General features: G+C 41.9%; 1 protein-coding gene across 1 annotated transcript in view; it reads left to right on the top strand.

Moving 5' to 3' along the window:
• TBXA2R (thromboxane A2 receptor) overlaps positions 1-22,894 on the top strand; it is a 57,957-nt gene extending 35,063 nt beyond the window's left edge. Inside the window, exons 2-3 of the mRNA XM_033953873.1 lie at positions 6,684-7,693; positions 22,336-22,894. Of these exons, the coding sequence (XP_033809764.1) occupies positions 6,872-7,693; positions 22,336-22,605 (1,092 nt within the window). The 5' untranslated portion in view covers positions 6,684-6,871 and the 3' untranslated portion in view covers positions 22,606-22,894. The remainder of the gene's footprint in view (positions 1-6,683; positions 7,694-22,335) is intronic.
• Positions 22,895-23,189: the final 295 nt, after the last annotated feature.

The raw sequence follows: 23,189 nt of genomic DNA on the forward strand, positions 1-23,189 counted from the left end.
AACAGTCACTATACTCTTGCAGCGTCAGAGAGAGAAGAGCCATCAGCTCAGTTGTGATGTGTGTATACTGTTTGTACTTGCATTGCAAGACATTGCTTGTATATCAAGTTAAAATTTAATAAAATGTTTTGCTTATCTTGCAAAACACTTGCAAACCAAGTTACTTGCAATCCAAGGTTTTACTGTATTTTAATGTTACATTTAGCAAAGAGCTGCCTGCAATATTTATTTAATGTTTTCAAGATATAAGAACATATGATAAGCCATGCTGAGTCAGACAAAGTCCATTAAGGTCAACATCCTGCTTCCAACAGTGGTCAGTCCTCACAATTACTCAACAAATCTACCTTAGTTGGCATCAAGTGAGAGCGTAAGGGGTCTTTGACGTATACAGTATATATATGCTAAGATGCAGTCGAATCAATCTAGTTGGACACTGCCCAAGAAGCCTTATGCTCTCACCCAACACCAACTAGGCCAAGGCAAAAAGTGAGAATTGCTCAATTTCAGTTCAAGGAGGATGAGCATGCATTTACACCTTTTACAGAGCTGTTGTGTTTTTGTATTTGGATGTTCAAATGCTATTAGGACTGGTCTTGGGAGGTTTTTTTTTATATAAAAGGACATGGATACCTACCTTGCCTTTATAAAAAAAAAAAGGGGTATCTTTTTGGTCTTTTTGCATAACTACCTGTTATTGTAGGGATTATCAATCTTTATGTAGCTATGACCCCATGACTGTGGTCAAATAAAATTGTGTAACTTTCACAACAGTGCAGAATAATAATACACCAGAGGACCCACCCACCCACACATTTGTTTTTCTAGTGCAGTAATTTTCAAAAAGCTACTTGGCTTTCAAAGGTCAGGGTCTCATGCAGCTCGTATGCTTTCACAGTTGTTCCCCCAGGTCAGTACAATTTCATAATTATGCCACTGGCTTTTGAAACACTTGAAATTGAACTAGGTAGTAGCAGAAGAGAAATTGATGTATGACTTTCCAAGGCCTTTACTTCCGACATCATGTAATATATTCAGACTCTCCCAGGCCAGATAAACAGATTCAACTCTTGCTTTATTATAACTCATAACAGCAACAGGAAGTGATGTGTTCTATCCAGGTGCACTCTCCACTTCCTAAAGCAGGGGTGGGCTCCAACATCCTTAAGGACCACAAACCAGTTGTGTTTTCAAGATGTCCAAAGTGCATATGCATGAGATTGCTTTGCATGTACTGCTTCCATTGTACACAAATAGATCTCATGCATATGCATTGTGGACATCTTGAAATCCTGACTGGTTTATGGCCCTGAAGGACCATTGTTACTCCCCTCCATTTAAGAGGGATCATAGAGATATACACTACAACCAGCATGGCCCACCAGAATGTATTCTATGAGGTTACCAGTGTATTTAATAAAATACATGCTTAAGCTACAACTTCACCTCTGCTCTACCCTAACAATACCACTGAAGATGCCTACTTGCAGACTGCATAAAAGGTGACACATAACTTTCCATGCCTCTGCTTTTACATATATTTGTCACATACTTTTATAAAAATCCTTTTGGGCATGTAAGCTTTACATGTTACCTCGATTATGTTTGCTTTCAGTTAATAATGTTTCTGTACAGCTTTTGAATGAATATGGCTACGAGGGGGGTTCAATAATTTATCTACCTGAATATGAACGAAAGTAGCAAGTGTGTTGAAACAAGTCTGTGCATGTTGTGCCATATCACAAGGTTACTCATGCACATTTGTGGCTCACAGTTCAGTGCAAGTCTAACATTCCAAGAGACATGCAAATCAAGTAAGAAACTGCTAGGTTTAGAGCACCATTCAGTGATAAAATCTCTCACAAAAGAAGGGAAAAAGCCAAAAGGAGATCCAAGATCACATGACTACAGTTTATGGCGAGTCTGCCCCATCATTCTACAAAGTAAAATTTTGGAGCAAGCAGTTTAAGTGGGGTAGAGAGTTCATTGAAGATGACCCTCACACTGGACGGCCTATGGAAGCAACTTCCACAGCAATGTGCAAGAAAGTTGAGGATTTAATTTTGTCAGACAGATGAATTAAGGTTTCCTGAATAGCTGAAGAAATGGGCATCTTGGCAGGTAGAGTTTGGAAAATAATTCTTGAAAAGCTGGGCATGTCCAAGGTTAGTAGTGCAAGTTGGGTTCCAAGAATGCTGATGTCATATCAGAAGACCATGAAACTCCGATGCTGTCAAAAGACCTTGGAGATGCTCCATGAAGACCAAGTGAATTTATTTAATTGTTTGGTGACTGGAGATGAGATTTGGGTCTATTACAGAGATCCTGAGCTCAAAATGGAGCCAATGCAGTGGAAGCACAAATCATCCCCCACCCCAAAAAAGTTGAAGACAGAAAACTATGCAGGCAAAGTCATGGCAACTGTCTTCTAGGATGATGAAGGACTTTTGCTTCTTGAGTTCATGCCACACAAGACAACCATAACCGGGGAGAGTTAAGCCAACACAATGATCGCTTTGTGGGAGTCAATCAAGGAGAAAAGATGAGGAAACTCACAGCAGGCATGTTGCTTCTTCACGACAATGCGGCAGTGCACATGTCACGACAATCACAAGCTGCCAACCGAGAATGTGAGTTTCAGCAGCCTAACCATCCACCCTACAGTCCTGACCTGGCTCCCTTGGATTAGTTCCTGTTCCGAGTTTTGAAGAAATCTCTCCATGGACAGTGGTTTTCAAGTGATGAAGATGTCAAGGAAGCTGTGAAGTCTTGGTTTGACGGCCAAACATAATTTTTTTTCAAAGGGGTTAAAATGATTGCAGGAAAAGTAGATGAAGTGTATAGAGCTATCAGGGGACTATATTAAAAAATAAAACAAACATATTTTAAACTTTTTTCTTTCCTACTGAGGTAAATAAATTATTGAACGCCCTTTGTAGCTTGATGTGACATTAGCCAAATGCGAACAAGAAAGGGATTTGGGGGTACTGATAGACAGAACCCTAAAACCATCGGCTCAATGCACGGCGGCGGCGAGGAAAGCAAACAGGATGTTGGGCATGATTAAGAAGGGGATCACGAGTAGATCGGAAGACGTCATAATGCCACTTTACAGAGCAATGGTCAGACCACACTTAGAATACTGTGTCCCACACTAGTCTCCATACCTTAAGAAGGATATAACTCTGCTGGAGAATGTGCAGAGGCGAGCCACGAAACTTGTCAGAGGTATGGAGAATTTGAGCTACAAAGAACGCCTCAGAAAACTGGGACTGTTCACCCTCGAAAAGAGAAGACTGCGAGGAGATTTGTTAGAGACTTTTAAAATATTAAAAGGATTTGATAAAATTGACCAGGAAACAGCATTACTGACATTTTCAGATGTGACACGGACAAGAGGTCATAGCCTGAAACTGAGCGGCAGCAGGTTCAGGACAAATGTCGGGAAGTTCTGTTTCACACAACGAGTGGTGGGTGCTTGGAATGCTCTCCCAGAGGAGGTTGTGGCAGAGACTACTGTTCTGGGTTTTAAGCGCAAGTTGGATTCATACCTTCTTGCAAATCACATCGGGGGATACGGGAAATCCGGGTCTCCAATAAGGAGCACCTAACTGGGCCTCCGCGTGTGCGGATCGCCGGACTAGATGGACCTAGGTCTGATCTGGCGAAGGCGTTTCTTATGTTCTTATGATGTGAGAGCGGTAATGGATTGCATGGGGACTCCCAGTGAGTCTTTTCTGGAATACTTTGATGAAAAGAGATTCACTGTTGGTGAAAGTCTGTTTTGTTAAAATATGGGTATCACATCTTCACAGATTTATATCAACAGCTGCTCTCAGGCACATGGATAGTCAGCTTCTCTCCTGCTATCCCATATATCTCTTAACAAACATGGCTTACACTCCTTACAATGTTTACCAGACTTCAAGGGAGAGTTGTGCTTTGATGTGGGGCAGCTGACATTGCTATGATTCCTGGAGTCTTGACATCATCCTACAAACATGGCTGCCCTCTGCCAGGCTGCTGCTGATTGGTGTTAACAAACAATACACCAAACTTCCAACACTCCATGGAATGACAATCTACTCTGATACAATAAATCACCAACGACTCTGTAATAATAGCTGTGCAATAATTTCTATTTTCATTTACTCCATACTGGCAGGCTGCAGCTGTTTTAAGAGAATAGGTGAGTGTGCTACAGAATAGCACAGTCCCTCGTTCCCTCCCCATACTTATTCTTGTTAAAATACCATATTTTTTCTATTTATCCCCATAGTGTCCCAGCTGCTGAAGCTGAGAAACTAGGCCTGCTATGCAGTAAAAGAAAAGAGCCTATATAGACTGGCCTGATCAACAACATCTGTATTTCCAGATGTGCAATTGTAAGAAGTACATATATGCAGGGACCAAGAAAAGTTTCACAGAAAGGAAACAAGAGAATATGGGGCTCAATTTTGAAAAGCAAGATGTCCAAGACTGCATAAACTGGCACTTGGACATTTTTAATTGCCAAAATGTCCAAATGACAATTTTCAAAACTGATTTCCTAGATGTCTCTCTAGGCTTTTTGTCTGCAGTGTATCCAGAGTTCAAGGGGGCGTATTGGAGGCATATTATGGACAGGTTTAGGGCATGCTTTGCTCTCGGACATCTTGCAGTGATAATCGAACATTTACCAAGGCGTCCAGGATGCCATTTGGATGTCCAGAGCTAAACCTGTTTTAAAAGCATCTAAGGGCCAAAAAGTTACCCAAACTGACCAGATGACCACTGGAGAGATTAAGTCATGACCCCTCCCCCTTCCCCAATGGTCACTGACCCCCTCCCCCTCCAAATATCTGAATGAAATAAAATATACCTGTCTCTATAACAGCAGCACCTGGTTTGGGAAATCCTAGTAGAGCAACAAGCAGGTGTCTGGATTAACCTGGTGGGTGGTGTAGTGAACTATAGAGAGAGGGACCCAGGCCCATATCCCACTCTATTCACTACATTTATGGTGGAAAGTATGAGCCCCCCCAAATCCTTCTGTACTGCCATATAGGTGCTACCTGCAGCCATAAGGGCTATTGGAGTGGTAAACTGGTGAGTATAGTAGGTTTTAGAGGGGATTATTGTAAGATGTACACCTGGCACCTTTTATATGAATTTCACAGAAGTGCCCTCTAAGGTGCCTCACTGCTCTGCTGGCATGTCTGTGTGGTCACAGTAGTATAAATAGTGGCCCCGCCTACATTTAAATGATTTGGTTTTGGACATTTTTAACTTGGACTTCATTATTTTGAAAATGGCTAAAAAATTTAGATGTCCTAAGGGCCAAAAAATCTAGGCGGGTGATTTTCAAAAAAAAAAAAAGATAAGACATTTAGTAGTTTTGAAAATGGGCATTATCTCCATCTGATTTTTGGACGCACTTCTCAAGATATCAGATTCAAATGCAGTATAAAAAAAAAAAGCCTCCACTTCACTTGTTTGGAAAAGTGATGCTTCAGGCTGACTCATGCTGTATAGATGGAGCCCATGTTTGGACATCTCAGTGAAAAAGTAGGTACAGCAAGGAAGTGCATTCATTAGCCTGCATCTGATTTGTTAGCATGCCTTAAAAATTTAGGCTCCCTTTTATCAAGCCGCGTAAGGGGTTGTTTTTTTCCACAGGCCATTACGATAAAAGCTCCAACACTCATAGAATTCCTATGAGCATTGGAGCTTTTACCGCAGCGACCCATGATTAAAAAAATATCCTTATGTGGGAATTACAGACCAGTAAGCCTGACTTCAGTGCTGGGCATAATAATGGAAACAATTATAAAAAAATAAACTTGTGGGACACATAGACAAACATGATTTAATTGGGCAGAGTCAGCATGGGTTCAGCCAAGGGAGGTCTTGTCTCACCAATTTGTTTGATTTCTTTGAAGGTGTGAATAATTAGATGGATAAAGGTGAGCCGGTTGATGTAGTTTATGTAGATTATCAGAAAGCTTTTGACAAAGTTCCTCATGAAAGGCTTCTGAGAAAATTAAAGAATCATGGGACAGGAAGCAATGTTCAGTTGTGGATTAGGAATTGGTTATTGGACAGAAAACAGAAGTTAGGATTAAATGGCCATTTTTCTTAATGGAAGCTTTTTGTTTCCATGTATACCTTTGCAAAATTGCTGCTTCCCCTGTATGTACTGGCAAATACACATTTATCCCAGCCCCCACCCCTTTTACCAAACCGCACAAGAGGTATTTAGCACTGACCGGCGCGCTTAATGCTCTGTGCTCTTCTGACAGTCATAGAGTTCCTATGAGCGTCGGAGCAATGTAGAGCATTCAGCCCACCAGCTGGCGCTAAAAACCTCTTGTGAGGTTTTGTAAAAAAAAAAAAAAAAAAAAAAAAGGGGTGGGTATTTTGATACCATTTATCTATGTACGGTAATTTACAAATGACTACACACTGGAAAAAGCCTTTGTAAAGTATCAGTGGAATTGTGAACGTCATGACTTGGACATTCCAATTCTTCTCTCGATGACCTGTGCAAAATGAACCTCGTAATCTCTTTATTTAAAAATGGGTTTGAAGAAGCTGAAAAACGGTATGGACTGTATTGCATTCTAGGTAAGAAAGGACTGAAGTAACTATGAACGCAACTATTTAAATGACAGCTAATCAAGCATTTGTTTCTTTCTTCATAGGGTTCAAGGAAGAAAGTGATTGACTGCTTCTTTCTCCTAACAAACTTTGAAAGTTGTTGAGTAAAGCAATGGAATCCTGTTCCATATCGAATAGGTGATCAGCTTAGGACCATTCTGGAGTTTCCTTCTCCAGAAATTATTGAAAACTAGATCACTACACCCTGAGGAAAAAAAAGTGTCCCTGGGAAATGGATAAATCTTTGCTGTGCTCCACAGCTTCCTGCAATACTAGTTCAGTATCAGACCTGAGCAATTGCTTCCGAAGTATTAATATGAGTGAAATGAGTAAGATGACTCTCGCCTCACCATGGTTTTCCACCATCTTTGCCCTCATTGGACTCTCTTCTAACCTCTTCGCTTTCTGTGTCCTGATCAGTGCCTACAAGAAAACCCAGAGCCGATCACGGTCCTCCTTCCTTATTTTTCTATGTGGCCTGGTGGTAACGGACTTCATGGGCTTGTTAGTCACAGGCTCCATTGTTGTATCATCCCATTTCACACGATTCAACTGGACTGATGTGGATCCCAGCTGCCACCTATGCAACTTTATGGGGCTTTCCATGGTGTTCTATGGTCAATGTCCTCTCTTCCTAGGTGCCACCATGGCTGCAGAACGTTTCTTTGGCATCAATCGTCCCTTCTCACGTTCCAGCCGGGCTTCTAAACATCGTGCCTGGTGCACTGTGGGCATGGTATGGGGTTTTGCCTTTATTATTGGTCTGCTGCCCATCCTGGGCCTGGGTAAATACACTTTACAATATCCTAAATCTTGGTGCTTCCTCACTTTGCTGCATGACAGAAAGAACATTGCCTTTGGCATGATTTTTGCTTTGCTTGGCATCTGTTCAGTGGGAATTTCCTTCATCCTGAACACCATCAGCGTGATAACACTCTGCAGGGTATATCATGACCGTGAGTCTGTGCAAAGACGTCGGGACAGTGAGGTGGAGATGATGGTGCAGCTGGTTGGTATCATGATTATTGCCAGTGCATGCTGGTTGCCACTGCTGGTAAGATTTCTATTCTTTAATTCTCTTCATTTGAAAAATAAATCATTATTGGCATGTACGCTTTTACATTTCTTAACTGTGTATTAGCTGATTTTCAGTGACTTTATTGGCAATTTATAAATTGAAAAATCTCAACTGAACAAAGCTCATGGTTGTCAGTCCTAATCCCTTTGAGGAATCTTTTCCTTGGTCTCTTGGACTGCTGGTCTTCTTTTTTTTATGTCAAACTTATTTTATTTAACACCTGAGCAGTGTTTTATATAAGACTTTTAAAGTATAAGCAGCATCTGTGTTTTTTTCCCATCAATATGTACAAATATCTTGTCCCTTGTCTGCAAGTTTCAGGATATAGCTCCTGCTCTTCATTCTTCAACCTGCTGAACTGTCCCCTTCTCAGAGACATAGATGCCATCCAAGAATTTTCTGATATCCTTATTCTTGACAGTAGTGGCTTGCTGGATCAAGGCAGCTAATACTAATTCAGTGTCATTGCCTTCAAGAATCAGTTCATCCTTCTGGGCTTGAGGCAATGAACAGACGACGCCTGGTCTAATCTGTACTCTGCAGATATACTTCTCACCCCAAAAGTTCCTGATTTCTACAAGTGAACCAGTCTCTTGTATAACTACATTGATTGGAAAATGAGCATACACAGACCTCATCTTGTAAGGAAAGCCCAAAGTGGCACCCTTGATCATATTTTGGTCTTCTTTTAACCCATCACCTACAAAAGTAGGCATATCTGGACTTTTGTTGATGTCCTGTGACTCTCAAGTTCAAAATCAAAATGAGGCTAAGATCAGTTATTGTTCTATAATACCTGAATGAAGGCTGGAAATCCCAGGTAAAAATCTGTGAATCCCATCCTGATGCTTACAGAGCAGCGACGGTGATACATTCCCCTATTCCATTAATTTTTTGTGAAAGGAAAGAATATGTATGAAAAGGAAAAAAGTAGACACAGTGTAGGGGCAGATCTGAAACACTAACTTTGGCATTTAAAGTATTATTTTTTATTTATTATTATTATTCAATTTTCTATACTGTTCTCCCAGGAGAGCTCAGAACGGTTTACATGAGTTTATTCAGGCACTCAAGCATGTCCCCTGTCTGTCCGGGCGGGCTCACAATCTACCTAATGTACCTGGGGCAATGGGGGGATTAAGTGACTTGCCCAGGGTCACAAGGAGCAGCGTGGGTTTGAACCCACAACCCCAGGGTGCTGAGGCTGTAGCTTTAACCATTGCGCAGCCTGATTATCTTGCAAAATTGCTTGTTTCATATAAACCAACTCGCACTCTGCATTCATTGATTTTAAATAGATTAACATTACTACCTATTCTAGTCAGACTAAAGTCCGCTTGAAATTGTTTTGTTTTGTTTTTTGCATCAGTCACATACTTATGGAATTCCCTGCCAAATGAATTACATTGCGAGCCTGCATACTTAAAATTTAGAGCCTCTTTAAAAAAAGAACTTACTTATTTGAATTGGCATTTTTTTCTTAATTTTAGTGATTTTTAGATTCTTCTGTGATTTTTTAATCATACATTTTTGATCCTTGTCAACAGACTACACCGTAACTAATTGGACTATTAAAAACAATTTTCTCTCTGTTATCTATCCAATAAATATTGGTGTTCCTTTTCTTTTAATTTGTTGTACAATGCACTGATGTTGTAATGATAAGCGGTATATAAATACTAATACCATGCCATACATTTTTCTTCCATACCGCAATTTTCCCCTAGGATTCACTGCGGTTTACAACAAGATTTAAGAACAGGACATGATTATAGAGCAGGGGGTAGGCTCCTGGGATTTCACTATAGGTCCAAGGAGAAAAGGTAGGTCTTAAGATTCTTTCTGAAGGTATTATACCGGCATGGTTGTCACAGATAAAGGGAAAGACCATTCCACATCCTGGGTCCCTGGTATTCGAACATTGAATTGTGCAGCTTCTTCCTAAGGGGAATCTAGTTTGTATCATTTGAGTGTTTTAGCATTGAGGAAGGAGTGTTTAACTGTGATAAGTCCTGTGGAGTTCTTGCCATAGATGGCTTTGTGTACCATACAGGCTGTCTTGTACTGTATTCTTCTTTTCGCAGGGAGCCAGTGTAATTCCTTCAGGAGTGGAGAGACGCTTTCATATTTGCCCTTTTGGAAAATCAGTCTTGCTGCCGTGTTTTGGGGTAGTTGTAATCATATTCTGCAATGCAGTTGCAGTAGTCTAGGTAGGGGAGGAGGACAGCCTGAGTGATTGTTCTGAAGTTGGATTGGCTCAGCAGTGGTCTGATTGCTCTCAACTGCCTGAGCCTGAAGAAAAATTTCTTTATCAATTAGTTTATTTGGTCTGTGCAGGTGAGATATACATTTAAGGCCAGATTCTATAAACAGCACCTAGTGGCACCTACATTGCGACCTCCACTTGGTGTGGTTGTCAATCAACTATTAGGTGCCACTTATAGAATCTCTCCTAGTAGCTCCTAGGCATGCTTAGGCATCACTAGGCATCCTAGAGGTAGATGTCAGTATATTAGGCCAGGTTTTATTCACCCTTAACCATGCCTACTTTTCAAGTTAGGCTTCGGAAGGTGCTCGTGTGGAATTCTGCACCTAACTTTTAATTTTATTTTTTTAAATCAGTTTATCAATGATCTTCAACGGTGTGGTCAATTACCATGCCATGAAGCTAACTGACTGAATTTAGGTTAGACGCAGATATTACTATTAGTTAAATGTTGCTAGGTGGCCTCAATTATTAGGGCCTCTTTTATCAAGCTGTGATAGCATGTAAGTGTGATGAAAGCGCCAGAGTCCTTTATATCCCTTTGGGCTTCGGTGCATTTACTGCACTAGCCCACACTATTTGGCTTGATAAAAGAGGCCCTTAATAATTCAAAAGCTTTACAACATCAACAAAGCATCCAATCATCTAGTGCAAGGATAATCTCATCTGGTTTAAATTTCCAGTGAAGAAAATAAGGCCTTGATTTTTCCTTATGTCTACAAATTTTCAGTTACCATATATATTCGAATTTAAACTGACCCAAATATAAACTGAGGTAACCTTTCCCCCCCCCCAAAAAAAAAAAAAAAAAAGAGGAAAAAAGATTGACCCAAATATTTTATTTATTTAAAAAATTTATATACCGCATACATAATATGTATGGTGTATGGTGATATACAGTTTCCATATCACCATACATAAAAATCTTGTTTCCCTCCGATTATCACATATAACATAGACATGTCTAAACAACATCGTTAATAGTCCCTGTTATAATAGGGATAGAGCACAAATTCAATCAATTCAGAAATACAAGCAAGCTTTAAATCATACACTGATGTCAGAAAAATTCTAAAAGGTGATTATCAACTGAAATATACCTTAGCATAAGAATGCATTGGCAAATAATTGAGTTTTCAGCATTTTCTTAAAATTCATCCTCCCCCATACAAAACCGCTGGATACCAGGCAAGGCATTCCATAGTTCTACGCCAGCCACAGATATCATTGATGCTCCGATCCTAGCATGCATAGTCGACATTCTACCCTCCAAACTTAATTTCATCCCATTTACGTCTCTAAGCTCTCTTCTCAGTTTATAGCTCTGGAAGAATTCTTGTAAGATCTTTGGGGAAGCAGGATACAATGTCTGATGTATAATCAAAACAATCTTAAACTGCACCCTTTGTTGCATAGGTAACTAGTGTAGTTTCTTCAACACAGGAGTTATATAGGAATGAGGGGGGGGGGAGTTATATTCAACTTGCACCCGGCCCTCCTTTCCTCCTTCCTGCTTTCCCTTCCTATCCAGCACCCCAATGCCCACTACAGGCCTGTTGAAGCCCTAGTGGTACAGCGGGTAGCCGGGACAGGAATGATCTTTCCTGTATCCTATCCTGGCCGACTCTAAATCACCTTGCCTCCCTCCTGCCTCACTGACTCCTGTAGACCTTACCTTTAAAGCCCTGGTGGTCTAGCAGTGAAACAGGTTAGGGGTGATCTTCCTACGCTCCTGTCCAATGAAAGCCATGATCAAAAATGCCTGCTGCGAGTTCTCCTATCGTGTTCTCCATAATATTGTCTCCTATCGTGTTCTCCATAATATTGTCCTTGGTAGCGGTGCTTACCTTACTCCTCTGAGTATGCTCCCACGTTCTCCTTGAATGTCTCAAGATGAGCATCAAGGGCATGGACTTTGAGAGACATCCTAAAGCCCATTTTACTGTAATTCTTCACCAGCTTCTCAACCAACTCCATATAGTTTTTGGCCTTGTGATTGCCCAGGAAGCCCCAAACCACCGCAACAAAGCTGTTCCAAGCCACTTTCTCCTTCCTAGTTAACTTCATGGGACATTCTTTGCACCAAAGGATCTTCTTTATTTGTGGTCCGTCAAAGACACCAGCTTTTGGTTTGGCTAGTATGGGTTTCTCTCATCATTTGCCCCACTGATATTTTAAACTGGATCTACAACATCTCCCTCACTCTCTGACTTGCTGCTCTCTTCTGAAGACAGCTTGTCTCACTTTGGGGGAGTGGGTATGGGGAACTTAGGGCAATGTGTCACTAGGGCGATGGATGAAGGAATTTATCGTGCCTTAATAAAAGAGCCCCTAAGTTACTCATCTTGGAATCAATCTGGAATATTCATCAGAAAAAGGTAAATTTCAAAATATCAATGTCCTGGTCACAAAAGCAAAGTTTGAGGGGAATGATAGCCATTTTCTATTCTTTTGTGGCGTAGGCAGTTAAGAAAGAACACTTACTGTATTACCAAGAAATAACAACAAAAAAATTGTGTTACATAGTCTAATCGAAAGCGCCCTTAAAAACCAATTAAAAACATTTTAGAAAATTTAATTAGCTGGTAAGTGCTTACCACTTTGAGGTTGGCATCTACACCAGGGCGGATTAAGGGTGGATTTTGGGTGTGGTCTCACTTAGGTGCCAATAGGCGAACTCATGTAGGCCAAGAAAACCCTGACCTAAATGGAAGTGCACAAAAGGCGCAATTCTATAAATGGTGCATATCTCTGGTATTCTATAATACTGTGCGCAAATTGTAGGGACACATCTGATTTGCCCATATACCTGCCATGGCCACACCCCTTTTGAGATGTGCGCCATTGGATTTGGGTGCACCCTGTTATAGAATAGTACCAGTGGCATGCAGTCAGGGCCTTCAGGGGATTCGCCCCACCCCTTAAAGACCCTGAGAGCACTGCTCTGAATTTGAATGGTCGGGCAGGCAATATGCAGATGCTGCTCAGCCAATCAAATTCAGATCAGTACTGTCAGGACCTTCAGGGGGTTTGGAGAATCCTCAGCCGAAGAGCTCTTCTTTTCAGGGGGAGGGGGTTACTTTTTGTTTGCAGTTTGACTGGTTGGAGTAGGCTGCCTACTCAATAAATCAAACTGCATCAAGCAAAGAGTAAACAAAAAATATAAAAGCAGGGCTGTAGAGCTGGGGGTTCACTGAATTCCTTGAAAGCCCTCAAGCCACTGAATAGTACATAGCAAGATGTACACACAAATCTAGATTGGTGCCAATTAGTACTGATTTGCACCCAATTACTGGCACTAATTGGTTTATAAGCCATTTAGGGCTAGATTCACCAAGCCCACGGATCCGATCTGATCTGTGGGCGATCCGCGGCCAGGCAACTGATTCTGAATGCACCTGCATGCAATGCAGGCCGATTGGAGGCACGCCCCAACCGACTGCACGGATTGCTGAAGAGCGATCCCGGCGCATGCACAGACCACCTCCTTTGCCTGTAGATGGTCTGCGCATGCGCTTGCACCAGCGAGGTCAAAACAAAGGAGGAGGGGTGGTGAAGTAATCCAGGCAGGCATCCAGGGCTGAGTCAGGCCCAATCTCTTCAACGGGACTCGCTGCAGCCTTTAAAAATCCAGTTCATGCGCTGGGAGGGGAGTGGAGGAAATTATGCGCACCGGGGGGGGGGGGAGTGGAGGAAAACTGTCTAGGGCAGCTACAGAACTGAACACAAACCCGCTCTGACTCTCCTGCTCTTTGCTGCCCTTCCCCGCAGTGCAGCCCCGCTTTTAACCTGCGGGTTAAAACTACGGGCTCGCACTGCGGGGAAGGGCGTCGGAGAGCAGGGGGGCTAGCGCAGGAGATCGGGGCAGAGAGCAGGGCGGCCAGAGGAGGAGAATCGGGGCAGAGAGCGGGGTTTTAGCGCAAGCGACTGGTGTCACACCCTCGCTCTCTGAGAACACCTTGAGCCGTCGGGTAGTGACATGAAGCTTGCTACTGGCGTGGTCCCTTTAGAATTAGGGTCACCTTTCAAGTTGGTAGTCGCTGGCAAATGCCCCACTAAGCTTATTCTCCAAGGATTTTTGAAAAAAATCACACTATCAGAATGGCCTTGGTGAAAACATAAGCTTTTATTCGGCCACCGGCCGTGGAATTACTGTGCTGCTCCAGGTTTTCCTGGTAGCATGAACATCATACAAAAATAACAGAAAAAGTTCATTTCATTCCTGGTCACCAAGCAAGCAGCTCTGGGCTTGATTGGTAAAACACATACAGTCCTTAATATGCCATGAGGCTAGGCAGTGAAATAGTTAACACAATTAATTCTCCATTGTAGCTTTACAGGAGAGACATTCTTGTTCATGATTGAGAAATATGTTGTGCTGTCCTGCAGTGCATTCACTCTCTCTAGCTAGGTTGGACTTTCTCCCTAGTCCCGAGCAGGCTTTTCCCTGAGAGGGTTAATTTCCTTCTTCCTAGGAGGCAGGCAGACTAATTGAATTAGTTAGTTGCTATGGCAATTTCTTTACAGCTGGGCACTTTCACGGAGTGTGGAAGTCAGGAAATTCTGGGCTTTAAAACTAGCCAGCATTACAACCTGGCGTTTGGTTCAGCTGTGCACATACCCTGCAGAGGAGATGACTGTATCCTTTCCACACTTCAGCAAAACAGCATGTGAAATTGCAGTACAGGATTATTTCCCTAGTAACTCCCACAGTCATTAGCTCAAAGAGCAAACAGCAAAATACAGCCTAAACAAGACCTCTGTTCACAGACCTTTTCAGGATATTCAGCTCTCCATCTCCTCTGGCCAGCTTTCCTGTATAGCCCCACTTTCCTCCAACACCATGGGTTCTGGGGGAAGGAATTCAGTGGCCAAATTACCAGCCTGTCCCTCAGTCATTTCCCAGTCAGTGCTGAGGAACTGCTCAGCCCCGTCCTGCCTCTGCTCTACTGCCAAGCCTCGTTCTGCTCCTCCTCCTTCCTCCTTCTGCTCTCTAACGAGCCTGGCTTTAAGCTGAGGGGAAGAACCACTCCCCCTTGGCTTTGGATGGGGGAAGGGAATTCCTTCCTCAGCCCATGCCGTTCCTCTGAGGGGAAACTGCCTACGAGCTTTCTGCCTTACAGGCAATGGACAATAGCAAGGCAGCTTCTTCCTGCCTGGCTCTGGAACTGCTTCAGGTAAGTCTAAGCCTTCCTGTTCTATTTCCATTTCATTGTCACTCACCAGGTAGTCAGCTAATTTATTGTCCTGGGCACTGACCTGGTCAGCCCTTCTGCACTGGGGTTTATATACTTTCCTTAATTTCCCTGTGGCAAACCTTGGGAAAGACGTCCGTTTGTCACACTGGTCTTCACCAGTCGCTTGTTTTTTGATCTGCCAGCCAGTCGGTGTGTCAGAAGAAAGTTTAGTGAATCGCGTCCTTCCTGCTTTGCATGCCGTTTCCCTTCATTTGCATGCACGGATCAGGATCGGATCGCTACACAGGTTAGTGAATTGGGTCGGAGGGAAATCGGGTCGCAAAGGGCTCGCAAACCGATCGGTTTGCTTAGTGAATCTAGCCCTTAGTTGGACACACATCTTGGATCAGTGCTCGGATATCAACACCCAATTTGGGGCGCCATATGTAGAATCCAGGGGTAAGTGCTTAATACAGTTTAGCTAAAGGGCCCCTTAATACGAAGTTCTATTCAAAATTAATGAAGCCTGTTTTCCAGAATGCATTCATGAGAATAAGTGCATTAAAAAATACCCCATCAAAATCCTCTTCCCTCCTACAACATCCATAAAATTGAATGTAAATAAAATATACTATGTTAAAAACTCTCACCCTTGAAAGTGCTATAGATTAATGAAGAGCCATCTGGAGGAAGAGGGGCTGAAAGGATATAACAGCAGGCTATTTTTTCTGAGCTTCCGTATGAAAATATTTAAATACCTTTTAACATTTGTGCTATTATAGAGTGCCCAAGACTGGTATCCTTTTCAAAACTTTAAACAGGGACAAATTGTTTCAGTGCAAAGTCTTTTATCCTTCATTTAAGCCTCTTTTACACTGTTCTAAGATTTTTAAGATGGGCCTTTTTTCTCTTTTTACTTCCTGGTGCACATTATACAAACAGCCATTTCTTCTGAAGAGTCCGAATTAGGTCACTTTTTAAGCGTTTATTTTATACCTTATGGGCCTGATATGTGTTTCTGGTTGACCTGGGCATTTTCTCCAAACTGCCTGTCAAAGGCTTACCAAACAAGAGCTGAAGTGTTACCTGCGTTAGGCAGATAAATCCTGTGAATTTTATTTTATATCTGAGCCATTTCCTCCTGCCTCAAAATATGCCAAGAAATATAGATTAAGAGGGGTAAACATTCAACTGGCAGCAATGTGAATTTTCCTGACAATTGCCGACGTTATTGCTGGATATTTAATGCCAGGCCATGTCCAGGCTTAAGCTCTGAATATTTGGTTTTGCAGTAACAGTTAACACATAGCTGGTTAAGTTGATATTCAACAACTTAACCAGCCATGGATTGCATGTAAAGATAGGACTGTGTTTTATGCAGTTACCCTAGCCGGTTAAGTGCTGAATATGGGCACTTAACAAGCCAAAGTGATAACTCCAGCCCCAGGATGCCCTCAAAATAGCTTGTTCTCATTTACCTCCCACTCCACTTTTATGAAACCGCATTAGTGTTTTTTTTTAATCACCGGCTGCATCTCGGAACTTTTACCACTATGGTCAGCGATAAAAAAAAAAAACGCTAACGCAGCTTCATAGAAAGGGAGGGGGGGGGGTTTAGGAGGTAACTGCTCATTTTCAGCAGTAATAACTGGTTGCGCTACTGATAATTAGTGGAAAGCTCCAAACAAGTGATTTAACTGTTAAGCGGCTGTTTCTGGCCAGTTCAGTTGTTCTGGATATCGGTCAGAGAAAATATTTACATCTTCAGGAGCAACTAGTTTTTTTATATATAAGACTGGCATTTTCATATGAGCTGCCACAAAGACTTAAGATTTCTTTTTAACAACATAATTTCAGTACATCCATCACTTTTCGGCTCTTCTCATTGGAGAAGGGTAAATAGTGGGAGTCCCCAGAACTGGGACTGCTGATTTTTAACATAAGAACATAAACACCTTCACCAGATCAGACCTTAGGTCCATCTAGTCCGGCGACCCGCACACGCGGAGGCCAAGCTAGGTGCTCCCTGATGGAGACCTTGATTACCCATATCCCTCAATGTGATTTGCAAGAAGGTGTGCATCCAACTTGCATCCAACTTGCGCTTGAATCCGGGAGAGCATTCCAAGAGTTCACCACTCGATATGTGAAACGGAACTTTCTGACATTTGTCCTGGACCTGCCGCCCCTCAGTTTCAGTCCATGACCTCTTGTTCGTGTCACATTTGACAATGTGAATAACGATGTTTCTTGCTCTATTTTGTCATCTATATTTATCAATGATTTAGAAATGGAAATAACCAGTGAGATACATTTGCAGATGGCAAAAAGGATTGTGAAAAATTGCTAGAGGGCCTTGGGAGACTGGACATCAAAATGGAAGATTGCATTTAATGTGAACAAGTGCAAAGTGAAGCATGTGGAAAAGAGGAACCCAAACTATAGCTACATGATGCAGGGCTCCTCATAAGGCATCACTGCCTAGGAAAAGGATCTAGACGACATATTGAGGAAACATTGAAACCCTCAGCTCAATGTGCAGCAGTGGCTAAGAAAGCAATAAGAATGTTAGGAATTAACAGGAAAGGAATGGAAAACAAAGATGTGAATGTTACAGTGGTGTGCAGAAGTCTGGAATCACTTGTGAATTTTTCATTCTTTCAAATTTCTGACCTTTTATTTTAATTTATTTGTTGACCCAACAGATTTGTCTGTGTACCACATTATAAGGAATACATTTGGCTATTAGAATCAACTTTTTAAGATCATTTGTTTCTAATTTTACAATTTTGTTGATAATAGAACATAGCTACTATAACCTTTACAGACCATGCTTCAAAACTGGATAGAGACTATCCAATCAGCACGTGTTATTTCTGACCAATGAGGAGGCTGCTTTTGTCAGCCAATCACAGTCCAGATGTCTAGATAACAGTGCAGCTATAAAAAGCATGGGCTTTTGGATTTCTGCATCAATGATGAACAAGAATCGGCACCTCATGTTGGAGGAGTGTGTTCATGTTTCAGTGATGAGCAAGGAAGGATTTTCATGCTCCTAGCTTGCCAGCAAAGTGGGCTGCAATCACAGTATGGGTTTAGTGGTAGACAAACCTTGGTCTGGTCATCTACGTGCATTAACATCACACCAAGTCCATGCAAGTCGATGGATTACCATCGACTTAGGATTACCATCGACTAGGATTACCAGATTTTCCATTTTGAAAATTCAGACCGATGACACCCCAGTCCCGTCCCCAATCCTTCCCTAGCCCCGTCCCAGCCCTGATCCCTGCTGCCTGCTCTGGTTGGGCAGAAGGGCATGTGCACATGTTATATAGTGATATTACGTGCACACACGGGCGCGTGATGTCATCACGCTGCCTTCCTGCCTGACAGTGATTTTGAGGGAGGCTTTTCAAAACCTGGAGAAAGTGCCGGATTTTGAAAAGCCATCCGAATCCTCAGACATGTCCTCAAAAAGACATGTCTGGGGAAATCTGGACGTCTGGTAACCCTACATTTCATTGACCAATCACAAGTTGACCTCAACTCAGCTACTGCATGAGTGGTCAGAGTGTCATGGAAGTGTCAGCTCATCAACAATTCATCGCCAATGCTTGTTGTTTGGTTTGCAGGGCTGCAAAGCATGCAATAAGCCTCTGATGACTGACTTCCAGAGGCGCAACCAGATCGAGTGGGCATGGAAGCACTCAAGTTGGACATGTAAAATGTGGGAAAAGGTGCTTTTCAAAGCAATGAAAGTACCTTCTGCCTGTTTGGTAACCAGGCCCACACCTAAGTGAGGAGGTTTCCTGGAGAAGAGTTCAAGCCTGAATGCCTCAACCTCACTGTGAAGCATCTTTTGAACATCATGGTCTGGGAATGCATGGCTGCCATTATCAATGGAATGGTCAATGGGGACCAAGTGCATCACTATACTCCAAAAGTGCATGGTGACATCAGTTCAGCAACTGTTTCCAGACCAATTCCTGTTCCAAGATGACAACGCACCTTGCCATCGTCTCAAACAGGTAATCAACTGGAAGCATCAGAACACTATCTGAATCCGATCGAGAACTTGTGGCACAAAGTGCCAAGGGAGATATCCAACATCAAAACGTTAGTTGATTGATTTACTCATTGCAGCCTGGAACTATGTTGTCACCCATGATCAGCTCATCAAACTGGTTCACTTAATGCCGACATGGTGCAGACAGGTGATCAAGAACAGAGGGTGACCTACCAAATACTGAGCCATCACTGACACACAAAACGGCCTTTTTCAAGGCTACCTATATGAATATGAAGGATAGTTAACTCTCGTATGTACTTTTTTGGCCAGCAAAGTGCATTACTCAATTTACACAAAAAAATGATTAACATGACAACTTTAACAAACAAACTCAGAAATTTAAGGCCAATTTAAGGCCAAGCTAGAATAAAAAGTTGATTTTAATAGCCAAATGTATCCTTGTAATGTGGTACATAGACAAATCTATTGGGTCAACAAAAAAAATTAAAATAAAAGGTCAGGAAGTTGAAAGAATACAAAATTCACAAGTGATTCCAGACTTTTCCACACCACTGTATAATGTCCTTGTATCCCTTCATGGTGCAACTGCACCTCAAAGTGGGAAAGGACACAAAATTTGTCCTCTCCATGGGCCCCAAGCCCTACCAGTAAAAGCTCTTCTCCAGCCAAAGCCCGGTGCTTTTCTTGGGCCCCCACCCCTACATTTGCTCAGATTTCACAAAACTAAGCATACATGGCAGAGGCCCACCTTCTGCGTATGTTCAGTATTTTTGTAAAGGATGGGCGTCCTTCTTAAAAAAACAAACAAACCTCACAAGCAAATGCAGGGAGAGGGGGATTGATGCATCAGCGGTCCATGAAATGTGGCAGGCTTTGGTTAGAGGAGGGCTTGTGCAGGTGTGGCTTGAGGACCCCCTGCCAGCCAAAGCAGAAGACAGTACATCAATTATGGGGGGTGGGGTTGAACACAATTAGTAGAGGGGGGGACTCAGGCCTCCAAGGCCTTCCCAGGACTATATAATTGTTCCTGAAATTATCCCTGTAGGCAAGAAATGAGAAAACATGCTATCAGGCTAACATGGAATCATCCTGCAAAGGGTTTGAGATATTTCCATAAGCCAAATTAAACTAGTCAAAAAAAAAAAAAAAAAAGCCTCAAGCACCATTGCCTTCGACCTAAGAAAAAAGAAAATGAGAATAAGCAAACCTAAATCTCTTAGCAGCAGGGAATTAGCATCTATAGGTATTGTTTCCTTTAGTGTTCAATCAGCATTATTCTTAAACAAAATGCCCACTAAATCTGCTACTTGAGAGAAAATTGAACTTTATGTATTCGGAAGGACAGCAAGGTGTTTCCAAATGGTATGTTGTAATTTCCTCTTGAGGACCCATATCAGGTTTTCCACCATTACTGCCATTCACATGTTATCTGTCCAGTTGCTACAGTTTTTGAATCTATTTGGGTGTTTTAATGTAAAGGATTGACTATCAGATTTGTACAGATTAATCATGATATGTTGACCTAGGAAAATTTTGAGAAAATGTTAGTGATTGAATTTTGAAGTTAATGGATCACTGTCTGTATAATTACATTACATTACAAAGCTTTTTAATGTTCCGCCATAACCCTTATGAGTTCCAGGCGGATTACAATAAAGCAGATTACCAGAAATCTTGAAAAAAATAATTAAAACAATCAGTTCAAAAATTTATTGAATAAAACTGTTTTTAAAAGCTTTCTAACAGGGATCTCAAAGTCCCTCCTTGAGGGCCACAATCCAGTCGGGTTTTCAGAATTTCCCCGATAAATATGCATGGAAAGCAGTGCATGCACATAGATCTCATGCATATTCATTGGGGAAATCCTGAAAACCCGACTGGATTGCGGCCCTCAAGAAGGGACTTTGAGACCCCTGCTTCTAAAAACTAAATAATTTGTTTCTGATCTAACAGTATGGGGAAGTTTATACCAAATAGTCGGAGCTTGATAACTAAAAGAAGTACTAAGTTGACGGAATAGCTTAATTGATCTAGGCCTTGCGGGCCAGAATCCAGTCAGGTTTTCAGGATTTCCTCAATGAATATGCATGAGATCTATTTGCATGCACTGCTTTCAATGCATATTCATTGGGGAAATCCTGAAAACCTGACTGGATTCCGGCCCTCGAGGACCGGAGTTGCCCACCCCTGATCTAGGCGATGGAAATTGTAAACAGAAATGATTGTGTTGTATATTACCCTGTCTACCAATCTTTAAGGAAACTAAATCCAGCAAGTAAGAAGGAGCTAGAGTATTTAAAAACTGATGCACAGAGCTTATAAGTTATTGCAAAAATTGGTAACCAAAGTAATTGAACAAAGTAAGGTGTAATCCTTTCATATTTGAGAATCAAGAATATAACTCTTAACTGTTCCCTGGATCTGAGAGTAGATAGATTTCAAACTCATGCTGAATGTCTCACAGTAGAGAGCTGCCTGGTGCCAGTAAAGAGTAACAAGGGGACAGAAATTTCATCCCTGACTCCACCCATTTCCAATGGAATTTAACCCGTAACCACTAAGATCCAATCCATCCCCAACCATCCTTGCAATTAATCTCTTCCATCCTCACCCATACCCACAGGTGTCAATGCTATTACTTATTTGCAACCCTCCTTTTTCTCCTGACCTCACAGCTTCCTGTGTTTTTTTGGATGATATTCATTATTCATCCAATGAGTATTCCAAGCCTCAGTCTGAGTTTCTGGCTGCCTCTCTGAGTATTTCAAGCCTCATTCTGGCATTCCTGTTTGGCTCTCTTAGTACATTCCAAGCCTTATTCTGCCATCACCAGAGATTTTGACTACACGTCCTTGGGAATCCTGCAACAACTTTTAACATCCCTGTGGGAATCCCACAGCAAATTCAGCAAATTCACCATGTGTCCTTTGGGATTCCCTTGATCCCCATTCCCATGCAGCTCTCTATAGTGAACTAGGCTCAGTACCCTTAATATAGAACCGGTTGATTAATTAGAAACTCCTAATCATTTCCTTGCTTCTTGATTGCAATGAATTATGATGGTTTATTTAAAAAAGCAAACAAACAAAGGTGAGGGGATCAAATGATGATGCAACCCTGATATCTGCTTCTTTCTCCTCAGATATTTATTGCACAGACCCTCTTGCAAGAGCCTCCCAGAAACCTGGCAGGCAGTGTCATCCCACGGGAGACAGAAAACCTGCTACTCATCTACTTACGGGTGGCTACCTGGAACCAGATCCTGGATCCCTGGGTCTACATCCTCTTTAGAAGAGCTGTGTTGAAAAGACTTTACCCCAGTCTCAAGTCTAGGCCATCCATAATGTCTTTATACCCAACTATGAATCATTCACTACAGCGCAAGTACACACAAGAATCGGTGATTCGTTAATTGCCACAGAAAGTGGCAGTTTCTAGAAAGTGCTTGGACAAGGACACTGAAAAACTATTAACTTATGAGAAAGACAAAGAGAAAGGTAGTACCTTATAGACTAATTGTTTAATTGAAGCATAAACTTTGGCAGACAAAAGTCCACTTTGTCAGACTTACAGTGTATATTCATAGCACCAGTGTAGGTTATATATACAGATAATAAACACACTATATCCTCCAGCATTAAACACTAAGCTAAATTGCCATATTGAGTTCTACCTGAACCATACTTACAGGAGGAAAAAAGGCCTCAAAAGCTACGAAGAGGGTGTCTCTTCTGTGGCTATGAAGGGAAGAGCTGTTTGAACTAGCTCCCCTCCAAACTTCTATCATGGGCTAAAAAAAACTTCCTTTTAACTTAGCTTGTAGAGCACAAAACTATAATGATAAGAAAAATGCTTATCTGAGCAGTGTCTTGCAGATCATTCTTCAGTGGACGAGTCAATGCTCTTAGTCCAGATAAACCTTGCTGTTGCCATGTTGGTATGTTATGTTGATGGAAAGCACCAAACTTCTGGCAGCGGCAATGTTCATTCTGACTA

Source organism: Geotrypetes seraphini, chromosome 8 (genome assembly GCF_902459505.1).
Source record: "Geotrypetes seraphini chromosome 8, aGeoSer1.1, whole genome shotgun sequence".
NCBI lineage: Eukaryota > Metazoa > Chordata > Amphibia > Gymnophiona > Dermophiidae > Geotrypetes > Geotrypetes seraphini.